The sequence below is a fragment of the Manis javanica genome, chromosome 4 (genome assembly GCF_040802235.1).
Source record: "Manis javanica isolate MJ-LG chromosome 4, MJ_LKY, whole genome shotgun sequence".
Taxonomy (NCBI): Eukaryota; Metazoa; Chordata; class Mammalia; order Pholidota; family Manidae; genus Manis; species Manis javanica.
Window position 1 is genome coordinate 164,290,435 of NC_133159.1, and position 25,587 is coordinate 164,316,021.

Consider the following 25,587-nt stretch of genomic DNA (forward strand, 5'->3'; position numbering starts at 1 on the left):
TTGAACAATATCTCTCTCAGCCATACTCACCATTCATTAGACTGCAGTGTAGGGGGGTTATTTCTGGTAATGAGATATAAGGCACGCCTTGCATTCATATGATATAAAGGAGGGTCTCTTTCCGCTATAAAAGAAAGAAAACTTCCTGTTAAATATGTGCCTGTTATATAGGAGCATGGATGCACTGTTAGTTTTTTTTTTTTTAAATAAACCCCAACTTAGGAAAAAAGTTGCAAGTAGAGTTCAGAGAACTTAGTTAAGTGAGTCAATAGAGAGGAAATTGCAGCCCTGATGCACATCTCTAAATAGTGTATTTTTCCAATAAACAAGAACATTCTAAGAGAACCTAATACAGTCATTAAATCAGACCATTAATATGAATGAATACATGACTATTATCTAATCTTCAAGCTCCATTGTAGTTTCTATCAAATGTCCCAATAATGTCCTTTGTAGCAAAAATGACCTTCAATCATCTGCATCCTTAAAGGAAATTGTCCATTTTTTCTAAGTTTTAAACTTACATAAAATTGTTCATAAAATATCTCTAAAATCCTTCTAATATGTGTAAAATCTGGAGTCATGTCCCCTGTCATTCCTGATATTGGTTGTTTGTGTCTTCTTTCTGTTTGATCTAGCCAGAGGTTTATTAATTTCATTAATTTCCCCAAAGAACTAATTTGTGACCTCATTGATTTTCTCTATTGTTTTCATTTTCTATTTAATTGATTTCTGGTTTGATCTTTTCTGGGTCTCTTTGTTCTGTTTACTGTGGATTGAATTTGCCCTTCTTTTTCTAGTCTTAAGGTGACAGTTGAAGTCATGACCTTGACAATTCACAAGTATACAATTTTGACTCTCGAATATCCCTAAGTTTGGCTTTGTGCTGTTATTAAATTTAGTTTACACATCTCTGGCAGGAATATCACAGAAGCAAGTGTCACGCTTTTCTCAGTGTATTCTATGATGATCCTATAGAACAGGCCCGTGGTTTCAGATCGTCTTGTCATTGATGGCGTTCACTTTGATCACTAAAGGCCATTCCACAAGGTTTCATGGTGAAGTTTCACTTTTTTCCTTTGCAATTATTAAGTACTTGTGAAAAGGTACTTGAGTCTATATAAATATTCTGTTTTGCATAAAGATCATTTTATTCTCTTATTGTATAGATTTAGATTCTTCATTTAATAATTTATGACTTGCTACTATCATTTATTTTGATGTTGAAATGGTTTCATTTTTGAGCAGTTGAGAATCTTCTGAAGCCGATGTCTGCCTTTCCGGCATGGCTCCAGCATTCCCTGCTCAGCTCCTTGCTCTCTGGCCCACTAAGATGTTCCAGGATCATCTTATGCTTTCCCTACTGCAGACACGGCTCCAAGGAGCCGTGGCAGGCAGTGTGCTCACTGCTACTGCCCGTGTCACTTCTCTTAGATCCTGTCAGTGGATAAAGGAAGGGAACACACACGTCCCTCATATATTTGTATTCATACTTGCACATTAAATATCTTTAGTTGTTTATTGAAAACAACTGAGTTCACTACAATATCTCAAATCCAATGCTATGGTACTATTTATTCGAGCCTTCTCTTCCCGTTGTTTGTAGCACCCTTCTCTGACAGTAGGAAACCTCACTCTCATTATCCTTAATATATTTGATGAATCGCCCCTGTACATAGCCAGTCTCCCATCTAGGCCACACCCTTTCCCCTTTTCCCCATCAAGTTTTCAAACACCATTCCAAGCCTGTCTACAGTGTGAATGTCCACTTCATCCACTCAGGTTCTGACACCCCATCCAAACTGGATCACTTTAGGCAGTGACGCCCCCCTCATCAGCCCTCAGGAGGGAAGCCCCCTTCCTTTCAATCAGGCACTGCCACTGTGTCAGGTGACCCACCCCCAAATATGGACGTGCTCCTTGGCCTCTGACACCCCATGCTGGGCTACTTCCAGGTCTGAATGCTTTGGTTACCCCACCAGGACTCTGAATCCCCAAACTTGACTGCCGCCCTCCCTGCACAGGTTCTGCTTCCACATACAAGGCATTCTGTCTGTGGGAACTCCCTCCTCTCCTCACAGGACTCTGACACACCATGCCGGGCTACCATGGCTCAGCAGGTGACATGGAAACCTACTTTATACTGTCCTCCCAACAGCTTTAAGAATGAGTAGTTTGATCCAGGAAGGAGAAGGGATTACTGAAGAAATTCTTAATGAATAAAATAACTTGTTTCTACTGTGATTTATTAAAGTATTCAAAAATTCTAAGTGGTGTACCATCAATATATCAAACCAGAGTATGATTTTTGATCTGTCATTTACTATAAAGCTGAACATCTCTATTTAGTCAAAGAACACTGAACTTAGCTAAAAACCATAGAGATTTACTAAATCTAGAATGCGGTAGCCTTCAGTGGATTCAAGGGATATTTTCCATTTCAAATACTTTTTTAATTGAAGTATCATTGATATTCAATCTTATATTGGTTTCAAGTATACAACACAGTGGTTCTACAGTCACCCATATTAAATCCTCACCCCCGCTACTGCAGTTACTGTCAACATAGCAAAATGTTACAGAAGCAGTGCTTATAGTTTCCATGCTATTCTACTATCCTGGTGACCAGCTTATGACTGAAAATTTTTGTGCCCTTTTACTGCCCTCACCCTCAACTACTCACCCCAATCCCTCCCCCACAGTAACCACCAGTCACGACTCAGTGTCTATAAGTCTACTGCGATGGTGTTCCTTTTGTTTTGTGTTTAGATTCCACAAATAAGTGAAATCATATGGTGTTTTGTCTCTGCCTGGCTTATTTCACTTAGCATAATACCCTCTAGGTTGATCCATGTTGTTGCAAATGGCAGGATTTCTTTTCTTCTTATGGCTGAATAATATTCCATTGTGTATATGTACCACCTCTTCTTTATCCACTTATCTACTGATGGACAGTTAGGCTGTTTCTATAACTTGGCTACTGTAATGCAACAATAAACAGAGCGGTGCATCCATCTTTTTGAATCAGGGATTTTGTTTTCTTCAGGTAAATTTCTAGAATTGGAATTACTGGGTCATATGGCATTTCTATTTTTAGTTTTTTTAGTAACCTACGCACTGCTTTCCACAGCGGCTGGTCCAATTTACATTCCCAACAAGAGGGTAGAAAGGTTCCCCTTTCTCCACATCCTTGCCAACACTTGTTTTTTCTTTTCTCTTGGACAGAGGCCATTCTAACCGGTCTGAGGTGATATACTATTGTCGTCTTAAGTTGCATTTCCCTGATGATTAGTGATGTGGAGCATCTTTTCATTGTTGGCCATCTGTATTTCAGCTTTGGGAAAATGTCTGTTCTGGTCTCTGCCCATTTTTTAGTCGGGTTTTTTTTTTTTTTTTTTTGGTGTTTAGTAGTATGAGTTCTTTATATATTTTGGATGTTAACCCTTAATAGGAAAAATCATTTACAAGTATACTCTCCCACACTGTAGGTTACATTTTTGTTCTGTTGATGGTATCCTTTGCTGTACAGGAGCATTTTGGTTTCGTATATACGCCCACGTGGTCATTTGTTATTTTGTTTCCATTTCCTGAGCAGTTGTGTACAGGAAAAAACTGCTCACACTTATGTTTGAGAGATCTTTGCCTATGTTTTCGTCTAAGAGTTTTATGGTTACACGTCTAACATCTAGATCTTTGATCTACTTTGAGTTTACTTTTGTGTGTAGAGAGTCATAGACAGTAATCTAGCTTCTCTCTCTTGCATGTAGCCATCCAGTTTTGCCAACACCAGCTGTTGAAGTCTGTCCTTTCACCATTGTATACTTATGGCCTAAGAATGCAGCACCCCAGTTTGAAAAAGACAGATGCACCCCTATGTTTATCACTGCACTATTTACAATAGCCAAGATATGGAAGCAACCTAAATGTCCATCAGTAGATGAATGGATAAAGAAGATGTGGTACCTATACACAATGGAATATTACTGAGCCATAAGGAAAAAACAGATCCTACCATTTGCAACAACATGGATGGAGCTAGAAGGTATTATGCTCAGTGAAATCAGCCAGGCGGAGAAAGACAAGGACCAAATGATTTCACTCACATGTGGAGTATAAGAACAAAGGAAAACTGAAGGAACAAAATAGCAGCAGAATCACAGAACCCAAGAATGGACTAACAGTTACCAAAGGGAAAGGGACTGGGGAGGATGGGTGGGAAGGGAGGGATAATGGCGGGGAAAAAGAAAGAGGGCATTACGATTAGCATGTATAGTGCGAGGGGGGCACGGGGAGGGCTGTGCAACACAGAGCAGACAAGTAGTGATTTTACAGCATCTTAGTATGGTGATGGACAGTGACTGTGAAGGGGTATGTGGGGGGGACTTGGTGAAGGGGGAAGCCTAGTAAACATAATGTTCTTCATGTAATTGTAGATTAATGATACCAAAAAAAAATCAAACTGTACAATAAGCTATGCAGCCTGATAATCTAATCCTCATACCTAACACAAAGTATTAAGTAACCTAAGTAGCGGTAAGTAATTCATGAATGCTTTAGAGACCCTTCATAGATGGTAAATTTATAACCACAGACATATTCTAGGTGTTTAACAAATACTCATTAAATGTTACACACAGATACCTCAAAATTAATACCACAGTAGAAACTATTTTAGACCTAATTTAATACAGCAAATGTAATATGCCTAAATTTACATATATATATATATATACACAAAATGCCAAATAACCAAAGTGACAACCTTGATAGATATATTGCTCCCCTTAAACACTGACATAAAAATAAAAATCTGTAATTTGGTACAGAAATTGAGATAAAACATTGATCAAAACTTACTACGCAGTAATAAAGAGCAATGCTTACCTAGTTCAATGCATGTTATTCCAAGAGACCATATATCGACTTTGTTATCATATTGTTGTTCATTCCTGCCTAAAATTATTTCTGGGGCCATCCTAAAACATAAAATGTTACTTAAAGTTAAAAGAGAAATGAAAAGTATACTGTTCTATAAAAACGTAATGACCATCCACATGGAGAATCCCTGTGTGAATTCCAGATGATATATCTGGACATAAGAATTCTTATAACGGGAAATGCATTACAGGTTGTGAGGTAAATATTTACCATTGCGCACACAGTGTTAGACTTATTCTCACCATTTGTCATGATCAGGTACCAGCATCCTGGAGGAAAAACTCCCCAGAGCAGGGTTGTATTCTGCATCAATTCAAGTTTGCAGATTGTAATATTGTATAGCCTTTATGCCAGCAGTTCTCAAACATTTTGGTTTCAGCATCTTACTATAAAAGTCTAAATTTTGCTCGAAAGAGGGCATTTTATCACTGGCACTTGTTTTCTTGAAGTAAACAAACTCACTACATTTAGCTGAGAAAATATCTACCACAATAAGCAACCATGAATAAGCCATTTGTCGGTCTTTTTCGCAAATAAGAGTAGTGTTCTGTGATAAAAGTGGCTAGGACAGCCACTCATAACTAAATAAACCATACAATTATTAACTTTGGAGGCGTCTTGGTTATAAAATGAAACGTTAAGTCGCATCTTCAGGTAGACTCTAATGTTCTCACTGGTGCTTCACCTTATCCTTCCTTTGTACTTGTTAAGCACAGACAAACATTTAGAACAGTTTCTGACTGCTTAATAACATTGTCACCAGGCGTATGTGTGTTCCTGTGTGTAAAAGTATGTAAATACATAGTGCTGTGTTCCTAATATACCATATACAAATTAATACATCTGTAACTTTCAATTGCCGATAACAGAGGGCTTCTAATGTGTTAAGATGTTGAAGTAAGCTTGGGGAGTCACTAAGTTCAACAAAGTTAAAAAAGTAGTTTTGTTTTTAATGCACAACTTTCTAGCTCCTTTCTAGTATCTAATATTGATCACTGATTTGTAAAGAGGGGGACCATTAGTAAGCATTATTTGTCCAAAGAACCCTTTTTTTATACAGGGGAAGAGGATTCTATCTAAACTAGGGTTCTACATAAGAAATTTTTGGTCATACAGAACAGTAGTCTTCAAACTTTTTATTTTCTTACTTCCAATGAATTTATTTTAAAAATGTATCCGCTTATACATTTTTGAGTTGGTATCTAAATTTTATAAACTTAATAGTTGCAAAGGATATAATGCACACATATGTATATACATTATTTTGTATATGTGCTTTACAGATATTTACAACTTGGAGCTGAGGACTTCACTCATTCAATTCATTAAAAACACTGCTGTATAATAACCTAATTAGCAAACCCAGTCTGCATGGTCATATCAGCCATTCAAATCAGAATTATTTTCTGTCAGGAAATGCCAAACTTCATTTTTCATTGTAAATAACATGTTAGTGTGTCCTCACGACAATTGTCCCAGTTATAAATGAGATCATTTTTGATTCCCTAGAAAAGAAGATGGGAGGAAGGATAATTGGGGAAAAGAAAGAGCAAGGAGCCAAAGGAACTGAGGAGAGATGACTGTGAAGGCAGAAGGCCCTGTGTCAAAACTTGGTGTCCTAGCTCTTCAATATTTCTGATGCTATATATTCTAGATGTTACGTGTTCTCAAGTTGTCCCTCTGGTGACGGTTTGAGGCTTTTAATTCTCAGAGCAATGCATCACTCTACTATTCAGGATGGGTGAGAAGCCTTTCTTTAACAAACTGGGAGTTGGGAGATTTGAAACGTAGGTGGAAAAGAAGATGCAGTAGACCTGAGACACTTCTCAGCATGTACAGAGAGAGGACATCTATGGAAGTTGAAGATGTGGAAAATTATTCCCTTCAGACTTGCTGCCATTAATATGGAATTATTTATGAATAAAATTAGATGATGTCTAGAAGTTGCTTCAAGTAACTGGAGGTGGGAGGGAGGGCAAGAAGATCAAGTACACAGGGCAGCCAGGCCCTGGGGTAGTGCTGTTAGGCTGAGCTGACCGCTGTGTGAGCCTTCGTTATATTTTTGTCTCTTTCCCTGTATACTAGAAATTCTCCACAATGAAAAATGAAAACAAAAAGTTCCTGATCAGCTACCAGTCTTCAGGGACTCTTATTCAGAAGATACTGACACACAGTAAGTACAAATCTAAAGAAAATTTCCACTTAGCATTTCTATCTTCTCCCTTCTTAAACAATTAAATTTTTTCACTCCTACCCCCAATACATGATGTAGATGATAACAGGAAAGAACCGTAGGGGGGACAAATGATACAATAGGAGGTACAAGGGCAGCGCCTCAAATCTGTATCTGAAACTACAGTGCTTAGAGGAATATCTAAAGCAGCCCTGTATTTCCAAGAGAAACATAAAGCACCTGATAAAAGGACAAGCACACACTGCCTATTTCAATTATGAGGATCAATACCAGATAGGACTACGCTTACCAATGCGGCGTCCCCACAAAAGACTTGGCAGAAGAGGCCATGGAAGCAAATCCAAAGTCAGCAAGTTTCGCCTGGCCTCCTGGTGTCAGAAGGATATTTCCTCCTTTGACGTCTCTGGGTTTAAGGAACACAGAAAATTATTTGTCTTTCCTTTGTAAGATTCTACTGAAAATGATAAAGATCATATAAAAATGTATAAAAGAGGGAAGGAGAAATCAGAATCATTAAGGCCTTGGGTAATCTCTCAGTTGGGATAACGAGAGCTAAGATCCCAACTAAGAAATGAGATACACAGAATTCCTCTAAGTATATAGTAACAAGTTTCTAAAAGAGAAGATAAAATACCAGTAGAAACAGAAGAAAAAAATTAGCTAATTAATAGTACATACTCGATATTTGAGTGCCTGTTTATTGGTACAAGTAATGGTTTAAAAAATTTAGCTGAACATTCTTATATGATTGTAAGATTTCTGAGTATACCCTTAACAATAAAATGGAGTAAGAAGAACCTGATGCCCCAAATTTGTTTTTTTTTAATTACTCATATCATTCCAAATTTTAGCATAGTTCTCCTACCTAAATATGAAATGAAAACTGAAAACACATGGGTAAGGTAATATCAATGATCCCAAATTTACTTTTAAGCTCTTTTCTAAATCAGCAACGTACATGTGAAATAAGAAAATTATAATGGGATTGCATGCCCAATGGGCACCATAACATTCAAAAAGAAAGAACTTTCTAAGCACTTGTCAATTCATACTATATAGAATTATAATGGATGTAATATTAAGTTAATCTATTTTCTTCCATTTGTTTTTATAAAAATGAAAGGTTCTTTGAAGTTGAGAAGACCTTAGGTTCTGCTTCCAACTCTTTCATTCTCTTATTTACTATGCATGTGGATTTTTCTCTTGGACCTTACTATCCTCATCTAAAAAACTGATACCCATTAATTTGCAATGACTCTACTATATAAGTTTACTTTGTATTGTCTGGTTCACATAGATAATTTAAAAAATGCTAGCTTCCATCTAAAAACAGGCAAAACCAATACCAATGCTAAAAATGTACTTTATGATGGTTTAATCTTTAAATTACTATCCATTATCAAGGATTATCTCAAAAGCATAGAATGCTAGTAGCTTTCACTTGTCCCTGTCATGGAATCAATGGAACAAATCCGGCATTAGGAGTCACCAGGAGGACAAAAGATCTAGGTTAGTTCTAGTCTAATCTATCTTGCTTCATCAGCTTTGAGAAGTGAGTCACAAATTGGGGCATCAGTTTCTGCATCTGTAAAATGAAACAAGTAAGAATACATAATCCCTATCGTCTTTCCCACTTCACAAATTCAACTTTTCTATAATTAAATTTCTATCACAAATCTCTAAAGTGCACATACTTTGGAAAGCCCAGCAGCATGTGTAGAAAAAGATAAAAATTATTCTCAACCAAGAGATCAAATAAATTAGTATATTCATTTTAAGACACGGATAACCTAAAAAAATATGAGTTTGTAAAACTCCAGAATACTTTTATTTAGCTAAAACCAACAAAGCTTTCAGGATTAATAAATTCTAGGTCTGATTTGCTTATTAATGTATGGTAATTTTTAAGGTACTTACCTATGGATCATGGCACGGGAATGTAAGTAGGCTAATCCCTGAAGAGCACCATGTATAATTGCTGCTATTTCCATTTCTTGTAATGGCTTTTGGTAAACTTGAAATAAGATTTTATTTGAAAATAATTATTCTATAGAACATTTCTATTTTAAAATATATATACACATATCTAATATATGGGCCAGTTTAAAAAAAGTAACATTTAGCAAGAAGGAATTTTTTGCTTTCCAAGATAGTAAAACAAAGCAATTGAACTTAGTAAGTGCACAGTTGTGCCTATTTATTAGAGTTCACAGCCAATTTTCCTCTAAGTTAACATTTAACAATTATTTCATGATTATAAAAACAATGAAAGAGCTTTCCCTTTTTATATTCCTACATATCTTCATTCTGAACAGAAGGAACAAATTAAGTTTAATGATAAAGAATGCAGAAAAATGCCTGTTAAATCACAATGAAAGAAAACTCATCTGTTATGCTAAAACGTAGTATTTAATGAGGACAGTGCATACCACGCTGAGAATCTAGAAAACACAACGGTTTTACTCTTACGGGAAAGTTTTAACATTATTTTAAAAATCTCTCAGTGAATGAATTCTCATTTTATTATACTAATACTTTTCTTTTCTTAATAAATAAAGGAGGCTTACCTTTCAGCAAACCTGAAGCAGATCCTAAACAATATTCCATTACAAGCTACAGGGGGAAAAAATGATAAAAAACATTAAAATACACTATTAAAATAAAAAGATTCTATATGAGATAAAATAAATTCACCAAGGAGATCGAGAAGATAGTTTGAAGTGAAAAAAACTCTAGTTATCAATTACCTTTAAATATAAGTATACATTTTGGAACTTGTTAAATGCATACATGAAGTTTAGCCAATGCTACATTAATATTTTATAATGCCGACCTATAACTGCTTGTAGAAGATGTGTGTTTCATGTAATTACTAACTAAAGCTATAAAGGAATATACATATTCCATTCATATTAACCTATAGTAGCAATACTGGTATTGTTAGGAAGCAGAAAGTCATCCTCTGGTTCTATATATACCAAGTTTGGGTTACCGTTTAAATCTTTCCTATAAAGCAAACACAGAGCACCTCGTATGTGCCAGGTATGTTATATATATTAACTAATTTAATCCTCATAACCACCTCTGGAAGGAGACCCTATTATCATCCTTGTTTGACAGATGGAGAAACTTGGAAGACAGAGAGGCAGCCTGCGCTCTCTGCCACTGTTTGTGCTTCAACCACAGCCTCAAATTTAGGAGTACCATCACCACCAAATTAAAGCAAACATTGCAAATCTAAATAAATCTAAGTTCTGTATACTAAAATGATAATCAGCTGTAGCTTATTAAAAATAAAAGGTCATTCCTGTTTAAAGAAAAGTTAGCCTTTCTCTGAAAAGACATAATTACTGTGCCTATACTGTTGTAAGATTACTACCTTATCTTAGTTTCAACAATGGGGCAAAATTAATTTCCATTTTTCTGCAATAAAATGTCCCAATTTTCTACCCTTAGTATTATTCAGCCAAAGAATCACAATCAGTTCAGATTTCACCAGGATTCACCACCAATATTCCAACCAAGGTACTTGTGGTTAAATAGCTTACAATACATTTATGTCAAAAATATATGCTGATTTTCATCCTTTGATAGGATTGTTCTCACACAAATGTTTGATAAAGCATTTGAAGAATGATACCGCTAACACACATCAGAACATTCTCCCGTGCACGTAACGGTCAGCTGAATCTCTAGTCAATTGGCAAAGTTCTATTCTCTCTCACTGCCTGAGAGTTTCAGGTAAAGCTGCTCCTTTCTCAGTGTGAACTGACATTTCAAGGTGTTTGCGCATGGCTTTACACAACTATTTTGAGACATTTTTAAATTAATCATAAACCAAACCTACTAAAATTACAGCAAGGGGAGAGCAGATACCTACCCATGCTCGGTGCTCACGTAAATAGCAGCCTTTGTATTCCACGATGTTGGGATGTTTCAATGTTCGGAGAAACCTGACTTCCTTAATAATACCCTGCCATCTCTGTGGGGAGAAAAAAAAGAATAAAGGAAAGAATTAGGAACAGTTGCCTTTCCTTAGAAAACTATATAAGTACAAAAGTAATTATTAGATTAAAAAGTTAACAAGAACATAAAACTTTGCTTCATTTGTAATATTTAAATGTCAAACTAATATATTTTAAAGAAATTACATTCATATAGTTTACAACTCAATAACATAAAATTCATTCCAGGTAGTACATATTTTCATTTTCATAAAATTTATTATCAATGAGTCTTATAAAAATTTTACAACCACACACCAAGTCTGTTGAAAGCTATATACTACATATAGTGGTTTTTCTTCAAAATTTCAACCTCCCCCTTCTTTTTTGCAGCTTTATTGTTGTATAATTTACATACCTTAAAGTTCAGCTGTTGTGTTTTTGGCTTATATTGTCTACCAAATGTTGTTTTTTCTGCTGTTTAAACTCAAATCAATTAATTACCTAAATTCCTAAATGCTCATATTCTAAAATGCTAGTGAACACTTAGGTTATAACAGAGGGAAGTTCACAGAAAAACCAAGCAGCATGGAAACATTTTCCTACAGGATTTCACGAAGAGCCTTCCCACTGACGCCTACTAGTAAATAACAGATAAACCTTCAGCAATAAAAGCTACTCTATGACAACTTCAGAAACTTAGGCCATGTCCTAAATACAGTTACTTGTCAGAAGCAATCAGGGAACTCTGAAAACACAGGTACTTGGGTCCATACCCAGAGACTCTGGAGGCTTAGGAGATGGGGGATGGGAACGTGGAATCTGTTTTTCGTTCTTGTTTCAGTTTTTCCAGGCTTTACCGCTGACTTGTATCATATTTCTAAAGGTAGGGGAACTAGAATACAGAACTTTAAAAAATGTTTTGCACTAGAATTTAAGATCCTATATCTCCTATGTTATTTCATAAGCCCTCAAGAAAATATACCAAGATATTCACTGTGTAAAATGTGTAGGCTGTAAGATGCTAACTTCAGAAAGTGTCATATGGGCTTTACATTTCAAAATTGAGTGCTCTGGGAGGCAAACTCTCAAAACAAAACCAAGCTAAAACCTGTATTCTTCAATGAAAAAAAAACTTCCAGGAAGGATACACTATTAGATGAGAGAAGATGATGCCCTAGGTGAAACTTTTTGTTCTAGGCATGACTAATTAAACAGACTCCAACACAAGTCTGCTATGAAAGCTGGTTTTAAAGTTATACGTAGAATGGCAAATAAAATTAAACTTGTAAAAAATGGAGGTGTTTTAGGGGTTTTAGAAATTATTAAGAGTTTTTTTAGGTATCGACATAATGAAACAGTGATCAACCACAACAGTGTTATCATACCCATAAGTATGATTATCACAAAAACAGTATTTACAAAACAGAGATTACAGAAATGTAGAAAGCCAAAACCTTTAAAAATTAAAGACTGATCTAGCAATTCTACCTCTGGGCATATACCTATGTGCATAGCAGCATTATTCACAACAACCAAGGGGTAGAAGCAACTTAGTGTCCATTAACAGATGGTAGATGGACAAACTGTGGTGTTTTTACACACACACACACAGGAATATTATTCAGCTTTTAAAAAGAAAGGTAATTCTGACACACTACAACATAGATGAACTTTCAGGACACTATATTAAGTGAAACAAGCCAGTCACAAAAGGGCAAATAGTGAATAATTTCAATTACATGAGATACCTAAAGTAGTCAAATTGATAGAGACAGAAAGAGGAGAGGTGATCTCCAAGGGCTGCGGGGAGGAGGGAATGAGGTGTTACTGTTTGATGGGTGTAGAATATCACTTTTGCAAAATGAAAGAATTCTGGAGATGAATGGTGGCGATGGTTGCACAGCAATGTGACTGTCCTTAACACTACTGAACCTACACTTAAAGTGGTTAAGATGGTAAATTTGTTTTGTGTACTTTATCACAATTAAAAATAAATAAAATTTTTAAAGAATTAAAGAAAGACAAAGAGAACAGACTTAGAAAGTAATTTTATAAACTTATGCAATTAAGGAAGAACTAATCAGAATACTGATGAACTAAAGTACATGCAATACAGTATCAGTAATTTTATTTTTCAGATTATTACCCACTGCCTTATTTTTCAGACTAGATACACTGCTGCCAATGATTATTTGCAACAGCCGTTAAATAATTTCTCAACCATTAAAAATTTATATCCAGTATACTTACTATTAAATGTACCTTATTCTAGTTTACTTTCTCAGACATGATAATCCCTCTATTATAGAATAATCTGCTAAACAACAATTTAAAAAATTAAACTCATGTCAGCAGCACATATCTAAAAAAATTAAGAGTAAGGGACGCAGTTGGGAGGTTTCTGGGATGTCATGAATGTTGTTTATGGCTCTAGGTACAGGTTAAATGGGCACACGGAGTCTGTGGAAGAAAATTCACTGAGATAAACCTTAGTATTTGTATATTTTTCAAGATTTTTTGAAAAAATTCCCACCTATCCCCAATTAAAAATGGTATGGCTTTCTTTAACATGCCAATACGAACATATATATTTCACCTACCTCCATAGCCTTCTTTCCACTGAAAGGTATTCTCTTGATAGCCACCGCGTCATTGGTGTGCACATCTCGTGCCTAAAAAAGACAGAAGATCACTGTAAAACCTAACATTTATAAACTACCATGTCCAAAAAGATACCAAAACTGCTTTTAAAGAACATTAAAAACATAAGTAGTAAAAAGCATATCAAATTATCAAGGAACTGGTACTTTAGAAATAAAAATAATGCATGTTTATCTTTGAATGAGCTAGTTGAGAGGAAAAATATAGAAATTTGAACAGAACTATAAACAAACAAACAAATGACTAGTACAAGTCTATGCTAGGCCTGTAAATGTCAAAATTTCAATGAAATGGATAATTCTCTAGGAAAGAACTACTAACATTGATCTAGAGAAGAAAATCTGAGTAAAACAGTGGTGGAAGATTGAAAAGAATACTAATCATCTTTAAATTAGTTGTGAGGGGAGCAGTTTCACCAGGGGAACTTCCCAGGATAAAAGGGGAGGGAAAGGAAAGCTGTCCCACTAATCGTATGGAGGCGGTCTGACCCAGCAACTAAACCCTCACAAGCAGCACAAAATAGAAAGTCAGGGACCAATCTGACTTACAAATGTAGACAAGGGAACTCTAAATAAAAATTTAAAACCAAATATTACAGGGCATTAAAAGAATATTTCATTTGGATAAAATTTATTACCACAGAAATGCAAAATTTTGATACAGGAAAACATTTCATAATTTGCCATATTTTTTACAAATCAAAGGGGAAAAATATATACTTATACATATAAATGCTGAAAATGCAGAAAGAGCCCAACTCCAAATGTATTTAATGCCGGGAAGACCAAACTTAGAAAACCCACATGGGAAAGGTAATTCCTCAACATGATAAATCATGCCTATTGTAAACAACTATTAACTAGAATTAAGACAAGACAGCTAAAATGCTATCACCATTACTATATTTACCACTGCTGTGGAATTTTCATAAAAAAATAAAAGCATAACAGAAACATGAAAGTTAACTCTTTAGAAAGTAAGAGCCAAATTGTCATTATGTGTTTAAAAAAAAAAGATGCTATATAAAGAAGGCACAAGAGGATAGCTGCAAACATTTCAAATGAGTTCAGTAAGAAGGATTAATCATCTCTAGACATCTGTGGAAGAATTCACTGTATTTAAGATAGCCATTAAAATGAAAAAACTAAATCTGTAACACTACCAAAATATTAAACATCTATACAAACTTGTTGCTGAGAAAAAAAAGCAATCTTAATAGGAAGAAATAATGAATGAATAATCATAAAATGTGTGTATGGGACTTCAAGTAAGTCAGTGTTTTGCAATATTTGATTCAATAACAATGTAAGTCATAAAACTGCTCAAGTAGTGGAAACAACATGGAAATTAAAGCCGAATATCTTTCCCATTTTTTCAATAATCTAAGAAGCTCAATAAATAAAATGATCTCTTTTTATGTACCTAATGCAAGTGACTCTAAAATAGACTACTGCATATGTCTTTTTGTACTCCTGATTTTTACTCTGCCAGGACTGGATATTAAATAAATGCTGGTCACTGACATTAAGCCTTTAACACTTACAAAAAACACTGCTCCAAAGCCTCCCTGGGAAACTTTTTTGAAATCTGTGAAGCACTTCTCTGGATCTTCTTTGGAGAAGAGCTCTGCAATCTCAGGGTCCTTCAGGCTCTGTGCTTGGATAGTTGACGACATCCTGCTGGGCAGTCAGCAGTCGGATTCTAATTTTATGCTGCTCTCCCAATCCTTGGGAAATCGGTATGAAGGAAGCCACGGTGGCATAAGCAATTGTAGAGAAATGAGAAAAGAAAAAAGGAAAAGCAAAAGTTGCTAAGAATAATTAGTATATCATTTTCTGACTACATATATAAAATTATCTTAGACGTGGAATTTCACTGAAAAAGTGTTGCCTACTAGCACAGGAGTCTTTAACCCAGCTCATCATCACAATCACCCATGCTGGTTTAAAAAAAAGATTCCCACTATACATAGTATGTAAGTACATACTATAGATACACTTCTAAAAATTACATAAATCTATATGTACTGGAAGGCTTTCTGTATCAGTACTTAGAGATTTATCTAACTCTGATGCAATAAGCTCATCAGCAAAAGAGATAATATAGAAGGAAGACCATTAAAAACGTGCCCAACAACTCAAAATGTACCCATAATATGTTTCTAACAACAGGAAGATTCCCATCTATTAAGGACCTTCAAATGCAAGAAAATAGATAATAGATTTAATTCAGTAAGATTTCTTTTCCTTTCAGATACCACATGGTAGTGTTTAATAAACTCAACAGACATTCCTAAGAAAAATGCAATGGAAGAAAATAATGAATTTAACATAGATAACTGTTTCCTCCATAACCTAATTCATATTAAAATATGGCCTTATCAAATCTGCTTCATTATGTAAGTAGACACACTACAGAATTCCCTGGTGATTCTGGTATCAGTTCCTTTATATCAGATTACCAAATTTCAAAAATGGCAGCTATAAATGACAGGCTTCAGAACCTGGTTCTGGAATGACACTGCCTAGATAGGAATCCTGACAACAATTATTTGCCAACTATGAACTTGGGTAGCCTCATTTCCCAAATCTATAAAATGAAAGAAATAACCTACCTCCCAGAGTAGCTGTGAGGGTTAAATGAGGCAATAAATTTTAAGTGCAGACCAGCACTCAGGAACAGTAGCCAGTACACTAAATGTTAGTTATCATGAACTCCCTAAATTTACCAATTAAAATTAAAAATTCCAAAAATTGATTTCATTAAACTGATAAGGGAAAATAAAGCTCTAGCGAGTGTTTTCTATGCCCAAAGCATATTTTTTAAATTTTTGAATGTTTTTAATTTTATTAATTTCAAAAAATTTGTAAACCACAGAGAATTTTTTGAGCCTGTCTCATTTTTAGTGAAGTCAACTGAACCAATTATAATGCTCGTTATTAAATTTCTAACAACATAAAACACATTTACATATCTTTTGCACTTCCCTAAATTAATACTACATTGCAGTAAAAATTCAAATTACTAGTTTGTATTCCTTTTCTAACATTTTTGAGGCTACATCATATTCTTCACATCTACCAATCACTCTGATCTGGAAGATAGTTCCCTGGAACAATGCTTCAATAACAATTCTTCCAAGAACATGTGACGACAGGAAAGTCATTTAGCTTATCACTCCTAAAATGAGATCGAACTAAATTCTATATAAACTGTTCCTATTCAATTTATACACCTGTGTAAAACAAACAGCCTACTATGTACCTAAGACCTTATTTAAGAACTTTCAATCATCAAATTACAGTACCTTTATTACAAGCATGACTTTATATAAAATTTTGAAAAAATTTTGAAAAGAAAGAAAAAAAACATTGTAAAAAATGAATACATCCATAGAAACTTCTGGAACAGTATGCGATTGCCTATAGTTCAGATTAAGGTGTTATACAAAGGAAAATAAAATTTTACTTTTTTAGAAAAAGAAATCTTACTAAAAGCAGAAGAGATCCCAGATTTCACAAAAACATAAATTTAGAGAAACAAGATGCTCATTCCAAAGAACAGAATGGAAATCAATGAAACTAGACAACAAAATCTGTAAAATCAAAAGCTAGTTCATTGCAGGGAAAAAAATGTCAATAAAACTGAAAGAACTCTGCCAAGCTAACCAAAGGAAACAAGAGCAAATTACCCAAAAGAGGGCATATTACTATATTCCTAAAGACATTGAAAGGATAAGCAAATAGCATAAACAGCTCTAAGCTTGTAAACTTGACAAAATAGCGGAAATAGACAAATTAGTTGGTAGTGGTGCTTATAAAATACCAAAACTCAGTCAAGAAGAAATAGAGAGCTGCCTCTCCCACCCAGACAGAGCAAATTCAAAGAGTTTAGGCCCAATAAGGCGTAAACTCAAAATCAGTAACAAACACTTACGTCTGATAAGGCCTAAACATGTCATAATGCCAAAAAACAAAGATAAGCTAAAACTTGAATGATCACAGATTTCTCATAAAATACAATGGAGGCGACAGAATGTTCAATAGTATCTTTAAAGTGAGGAAAGAAAAGAACTGCCAACCCAGAAGAGAATCCTTATCTAAGCAAAAGTTTTTTGGAATAAAATAAAAAAAAAAAGGGGGGGGGGGGGGGAGAGAGAAAGAGGGAGAGAGACAGAGAGATTTAGATGATGGAAAGCTAAGAGAATCTGACCTCCAGTAAGGGAAAAGTGAAACATTAAACAAAAGAAACCTCAAGGCTATATTACTACCACACAAAATACTCAGAGCATCAGAGCTAGGAATATTACAAGGAGTAAAAAGGGGCATTACATAATGTTATGATTTCATTCATCAAATTCTAAATGTATACTCACCTGATAAAAGAGCTCAAATTACACAAAGCAAAAATTGATACAACTGAAAAGAGAAAAGTCTGTAACTGGAACGCCACCACCATAGACCAACACTACCAACCAACAGGTCCTGATGACACTCCAGTATGTAGCCTGGCCACAGAATGTACAGTCTCCTCAAGTGGGCATTATGACATACACTGTGAGATCACATACTGGGTCATAAAACTAATCTTAACAAGTGAAAAAATTTCACTTAATACAAAATGTTTTCTGTTAAGAGGGTAATAAACTTAAAATCAGTAACAAAACAGTTAAAAGAAAAACAGGACCTCAAGTGTGGAAATTAAATACACCTTGAGATAACCCATGGGTTAATAAAGACATTTCAAGGGCAAAGAGAAAACAATATGAATTGTGTGAAAATAGAAATACAACATGAAATTTACAGGATTCTTACACAGAAATTAAGGCACTAAATCACAGTAGAAAGAAAACTCCAAAGAATAATCTAAACTCCCATCTTAAAAATCTAGAAAGAGAAAAGCAAATAAAACCAAAGCTAAATATAGAAGGAAATACTAAAGAACAGAATGGGAATCAATGAAACTAGACAACAAAATCTGTAAAATCAAAAGCTAGTTCTTTGCAGGGAAAAAAATGTCAATAAAACTGAAAGAACTCTGCCAAGCTAACCAAAGGAAACAAGAGCAAATTACCCAAAAGAGGGCATATCACTATATTCCTAAAGACATTGAAAGGATAAGCAAATAGCATAAACAGCTCTAAGCTCGTAAACTTGACAAAATAGCGGAAATAGACAAATTAGTTGGTGGTGGTGCTTATAAAATACCAAAACTCAGTCAAGAAGAAATAGAGAGCTGCCTCTCCCACCCAGACAGAGCAAATTCAAAGAGTTTAGGCCTAATAAGTCCAAAATTTAAAATCAATAACAAACACTTACGTCTGATAAGGCCTAAACATGTCATAATGCCAAAAAACAAAGATAAGCTAAAACTTGAATGATCACAGATTTCTCATAAAATACAATGGAGGTGACAGAATGTTCAATAGTATCTTTAAAGTGAGGAAAGAAAAGAACTGCCAACCCAGAAGAGAATCCTTATCTAAGCAAAAGTTTTGTGGAATGAATTCAAAAATAATAGAGGGGGGGAGGAAGAGAGAGAGAGAGAGAGAGAGAGGCAGAGACAGAGACAGAGAGACTTAGATGATGGAAAGCTAAGAGAATCTGACCTCCATTAAGGGAAATGTAAAACATTATACAAAAGAAAGCTCAAGGCTATATTACTACCACACAAAATATAGAGAGCTTCAGAGCTAGGAAAATTACAAGGAGTAAAAAGGGGCATTACATAATGTTATGATTTCATTCATCAAATTCTAAATGTATACTCACCTGATAAAAGAGCTTCAAATTACACAAAGCAAAAATTGATACAACTGAAAAGAGAAAAGTCTGTAACTGGAACGCCACCACCATAGACCAACACTACCAACCACCAGGTCCTGATGACATTCCAGTATGTAGCCTGGCCACAGAATGTACAGTCTCCTCAAGTGGGCATTATGACATACACTGTGAGATCACATACTGGGTCATAAAACTAATCTTAACAAGTGAAAAAATTTCACTTCATACAAAATGTTTTCTGATAAGAGGGTATTAAACTTAAAATCAGTAACAAAACAGTTAAAAGAAAAACAGGACCTCAAGTGTGGAAATTAAATACACCTTGAGATAACCCATGGGTCAATAAAGACATTTCAAGGGCAAAGAGAAAACAATATGAATTGTGTGAAAATAGAAATACAACATGAAATTTACAGGATTCTTACACAGAAATTAAGGCACTAAATCACAGTAGAAAGAAAACTCCAAAAAATAATCTAAGCTCCCATCTTAAAAATCTAGAAAGAGAAAAGCAAATAAAACCAAAGCTAAATATAGAAGGAAATACTAAAGAACAGAATGGAAATCAATGAAACTAGACAACAAAATCTGTAAAATCAAAAGCTAGTTCTTTGCAGGGAAAAAAATGTCAATAAAACTGAAAGAACTCTGCCAAGCTAACCAAAGGAAACAAGAGCAAATTACCCAAAAGAGGGCATATCACTATATTCCTAAAGACATTGAAAGGATAAGCAAATAGCATAAACAGCTCTAAGCTCGTAAACTTGACAAAATAGCGGAAATAGACAAATTAGTTGGTGGTGGTGCTTATAAAATACCAAAACTCGGTCAAGAGGAAATATAGAGCTGCCTCTCCCACCCAGATGACAAACTGTGGCGGCTCAGGCTCAGACCTCAAGGAGGCACCGGCTTCCACTGCCTCAGCCCCTACAGCACGGCCATCAGCGCACTGCTGCCAAAAAGAACAAGGCACAGTGACAGTACGGGTGTCTGGGGCTGGAGGCGCAGCAGGGGGCATGGGAAGCAGGGTGGCGCAGGCTGGAGAGCTGGCTGAGCTGAGCGGGGAAGCTGTCACTAGGCGGTGCGGCATCCTCAGAGGGGGCCGTGTCTAACGGGGTTTACCCGCTGCTCAACACTGCCAATGGAGCAGTGAGGCCGACAGTGTTCAGCACACCTCCAGTGGACTTCCTGATTGCAGCTGGAGGATGCCACATCTCTATTCCCAGATGTCATGACTGGATACTGCCTGAACCATGCTGGCTTTGAGGCCTTGAACACACATGGAATTCAGCTCATCTCCCTAGCTGCACATAAATTCATCTCAGATATTGCCCACAATGCTCTGCAGTACCACAAAATGAAGGGAGTACACTTAACCATGGAGGAGTTGACCCCTGCCCTCAGTGAGTACAACATCAGTGTAAAGAAGCCACACTACTGACAGGATTGGTTTGAAGATGGCGGCATGAGAGGTGAGACAGAGGCCTCCTCCCAAAACCACATAGAGCATGAAAATATAATTAACACAACTAATCCTGAAAGAGCAAAAGGAAAGAAGGGTCTCTAGGAATGAAAGAATATTGGGAGAACTGTGTGACCAATCCAAACGAACAATATTCATATTAGAGGGGTACCAGAAGAAGAAGAGAAAGAAAAAGGCAAAGTGTCTTTGAGGAGGTAATTGCTGAAAACTTCCCCAATCTGGGGAAGGAGATAGTCTTTCAGGCCGTGGAGGTGCACAGATCTCTGAACACCAGGGACCCAAGGAAGACCACACCAAAACGTGTACTAAGTAAAATGGCAAAGATCAAGGATAAGGACAGATTATTAAAAGCTGCCAGAGAGAGTAAACAGATCACACACAAAGGAAAACTCATCAGGCCATCAGCAGCCTTCCCAGCAGAAACCTTACAGGCCAGAAGGGAGTGGCATGATACATTTAATGCAATGAAGCAGAAGGGCCTCGAACCAAGAATATTCTACCTGGCAAGGTTATCATTTAAATTTGAAGGAGGGATTAAACAATTTCCAGATAAGCAAAAGCTGAGAGAATTTACCTCCCACAAACCATCTCTACAGTGTATTCTGGAGGGACTCCTATAGATGGAAGGGTTCTAAGGTGAAATAGCTGTCACCAGAGGTAATAAAAATGTACAGAATGCGATACCCAATATATAAAGAATGGAGGAGGAAGAAAAGGAGAGAGAGAAAAAAAGAACCTTTAGCTTGTGTGTGTAATAGCATACTAAGTGAGTTAAATTAGACTCTTAGATAGTAAGGATGTTACCCTTGAACATTTGGTCACCACGAATCTAAAGCCTGCAATAGCAATAAGTACATACCTATCCATAATCACCCTAAATGTAAATGGTCTGAATGCACCTGCACAAACATGACTCACAAATGACATGATCATATTCAAAATGGCCAGAATAAAATCCAAAATTTACTGCACATGCTAAAACAAACAACACACACATACACACGCCACTGGAGAATGTGACAAATTCTCAAGGAAAAGAAGGGACAGATGCCTATTTTGAGATGCCTCATGTTGTAATTATCACATAAAGACTTTAAAGCAACTATTATAACCATATTAAATGTGGTAATGCTTAATACTCTTATAAACTGGAAACACTAAACTTCTAGCAGAAAAATAAAAACTATAAAAAAAGTCCACATTGAGAAATTCAGAACTGAAAAATATAATTACCAAAAATGACAAAAGACATTGCATGGGCTCAACCACTGAACAGAGATGATAGAAGGGTGTGTAAACTTGAAGATAACAGAGCAGCAGAAATGATCTACACTGAAGAAAAGACAGGAAAAAACATTGGAAAAAATGAATACATCCTTAGAACCTTGTGGGACAGTATCAAAGTGTCTAAATTTCATATTATAAGGTGTTCTATGAAAGCAAAGAAAAAATCTTATTTTTTAGGTAAAATAATTCTTACTAAGAGCAGAAACTTTGACAAAAACGTAAATTTAGAGATTCAAGATGCTCAGCAAGCAGCAAACAGAGCAAATTCAAAGAGTTTAGGCCCAATAAGGCGTAAACTCAAAATCAGTAACAAACAGGTAGGCCTGATAAGCCTAAACATGTCATAATGCTAAAAAGCAAAGATAAACTAAAACTTGAATGATCAGAGAATTCTCATAAAGTACAATGGAGGCCAGAGAATGTTCAATAGTATCTTTAAAGTGAGGAAAGAAAAGAACTGCCAACCCAGAAGAGAATCCTTATCTAAGCAAAAGTTTTGTGGAATGAATTCAAAAATAATAGAGAGCGGGGGGAGAGAGAGAGAGAGAGACAGACAGAGAGATAGAAAGACTTAGATGATGGAAAGCTAAGAGAATCTGACCTCCATTAAGGGAAATGTAAAACATTAAACAAAAGAAAGCTCAAGGCTATATTACTACCACACAAAATATTCAGAGCTTCAGAGCTAGGAAAATTACAAGGAGTAAAAAGGGGCATTACATAATGTTATGATTTCATTCATCAAATTCTAAATGTATACTCACCTGATAAAAGAGCTTCAAATTACACAAAGCAAAAATTGATACAACTGAAAAGAGAAAAGTCTGTAACTGGAACGCCACCACCATAGACCAACACTACCAACCACCAGGTCCTGATGACATTCCAGTATGTAGCCTGGCCACAGAATGTACAGTCTCCTCAAGTGGGCATTATGACATACACTGTGAGATCACATACTGGGTCATAAAACTAATCTTAACAAGTGAAAAAATTTCACTTCATACAAAATGTTTTCTGATAAGAGGGTAATAAACTTAAAATCAGTAACAAAACAGTTAAAAGAAAAACAGGACCTCAAGTGTGGAAATTAAATACACCTTGAGATAACCCATGGGTCAATAAAGACATTTCAAGGGCAAAGAGAAAACAATATGAATTGTGTGAAAATAGAAATACAACATGAAATTTACAGGATTCTTACACAGAAATTAAGGCACTAAATCACAGTAGAAAGAAAACTCCAAAGAATAATCTAAGCTCCCATCTTAAAAATCTAGAAAGAGAAAAGCAAATAAAACCAAAGCTAAATATAGAAGGAAATACTAAAGAACAGAATGGAAATCAATGAAACTAGACAACAAAATCTGTAAAATCAAAAGCTAGTTCTTTGCAGGGAAAAAAATGTCAATAAAACTGAAAGAACTCTGCCAAGCTAACCAAAGGAAACAAGAGCAAATTACCCAAAAGAGGGCATATCACTATATTCCTAAAGACATTGAAAGGATAAGCAAATAGCATAAACAGCTCTAAGCTCGTAAACTTGACAAAATAGCGGAAATAGACAAATTAGTTGGTGGTGGTGCTTATAAAATACCAAAACTCGGTCAAGAGGAAATATAGAGCTGCCTCTCCCACCCAGATGACAAACTGTGGCGGCTCAGGCTCAGACCTCAAGGAGGCACCGGCTTCCACTGCCTCAGCCCCTACAGCACGGCCATCAGCGCACTGCTGCCAAAAAGAACAAGGCACAGTGACAGTACGGGTGTCTGGGGCTGGAGGCGCAGCAGGGGGCATGGGAAGCAGGGTGGCGCAGGCTGGAGAGCTGGCTGAGCTGAGCGGGGAAGCTGTCACTAGGCGGTGCGGCATCCTCAGAGGGGGCCGTGTCTAACGGGGTTTACCCGCTGCTCAACACTGCCAATGGAGCAGTGAGGCCGACAGTGTTCAGCACACCTCCAGTGGACTTCCTGATTGCAGCTGGAGGATGCCACATCTCTATTCCCAGATGTCATGACTGGATACTGCCTGAACCATGCTGGCTTTGAGGCCTTGAACACACATGGAATTCAGCTCATCTCCCTAGCTGCACATAAATTCATCTCAGATATTGCCCACAATGCTCTGCAGTACCACAAAATGAAGGGAGTACACTTAACCATGGAGGAGTTGACCCCTGCCCTCAGTGAGTACAACATCAGTGTAAAGAAGCCACACTACTGACAGGATTGGTTTGAAGATGGCGGCATGAGAGGTGAGACAGAGGCCTCCTCCCAAAACCACATAGAGCATGAAAATATAATTAACACAACTAATCCTGAAAGAGCAAAAGGAAAGAAGGGTCTCTAGGAATGAAAGAATATTGGGAGAACTGTGTGACCAATCCAAACGAACAATATTCATATTAGAGGGGTACCAGAAGAAGAAGAGAAAGAAAAAGGCAAAGTGTCTTTGAGGAGGTAATTGCTGAAAAGTTCCCCAATCTGGGGAAGGAGATAGTCTTTCAGGCCGTGGAGGTGCACAGATCTCTGAACACCAGGGACCCAAGGAAGACCACACCAAAACGTGTACTAAGTAAAATGGCAAAGATCAAGGATAAGGACAGATTATTAAAAGCTGCCAGAGAGAGTAAACAGATCACACACAAAGGAAAACTCATCAGGCCATCAGCAGCCTTCCCAGCAGAAACCTTACAGGCCAGAAGGGAGTGGCATGATACATTTAATGCAATGAAGCAGAAGGGCCTCGAACCAAGAATATTCTACCTGGCAAGGTTATCATTTAAATTTGAAGGAGGGATTAAACAATTTCCAGATAAGCAAAAGCTGAGAGAATTTACCTCCCACAAACCATCTCTACAGTGTATTCTGGAGGGACTCCTATAGATGGAAGGGTTCTAAGGTGAAATAGCTGTCACCAGAGGTAATAAAAATGTACAGAATGCGATACCCAATATATAAAGAATGGAGGAGGAAGAAAAGGAGAGAGAGAAAAAAAGAACCTTTAGCTTGTGTGTGTAATAGCATACTAAGTGAGTTAAATTAGACTCTTAGATAGTAAGGATGTTACCCTTGAACATTTGGTCACCACGAATCTAAAGCCTGCAATAGCAATAAGTACATACCTATCCATAATCACCCTAAATGTAAATGGTCTGAATGCACCTGCACAAACATGACTCACAAATGACATGATCATATTCAAAATGGCCAGAATAAAATCCAAAATTTACTGCACATGCTAAAACAAACAACACACACATACACACGCCACTGGAGAATGTGACAAATTCTC

At 36.2% G+C, this 25,587-nt stretch overlaps 1 protein-coding gene across 1 annotated transcript in view; it reads right to left on the reverse strand.

The window, feature by feature from the left end:
- The window catches only part of LOC140849251 (serine/threonine-protein kinase TAO1-like), a 212,864-nt gene that overhangs the window by 68,319 nt on the left and 118,958 nt on the right, over positions 1-25,587 (reverse strand). Inside the window, 8 exon segments of the mRNA XM_073236240.1 lie at positions 31-124; positions 4,885-4,976; positions 7,422-7,535; positions 9,050-9,146; positions 9,700-9,745; positions 11,013-11,114; positions 13,680-13,751; positions 15,284-15,466. Of these exon segments, the coding sequence (XP_073092341.1) occupies positions 31-124; positions 4,885-4,976; positions 7,422-7,535; positions 9,050-9,146; positions 9,700-9,745; positions 11,013-11,114; positions 13,680-13,751; positions 15,284-15,415 (749 nt within the window). The 5' untranslated portion in view covers positions 15,416-15,466.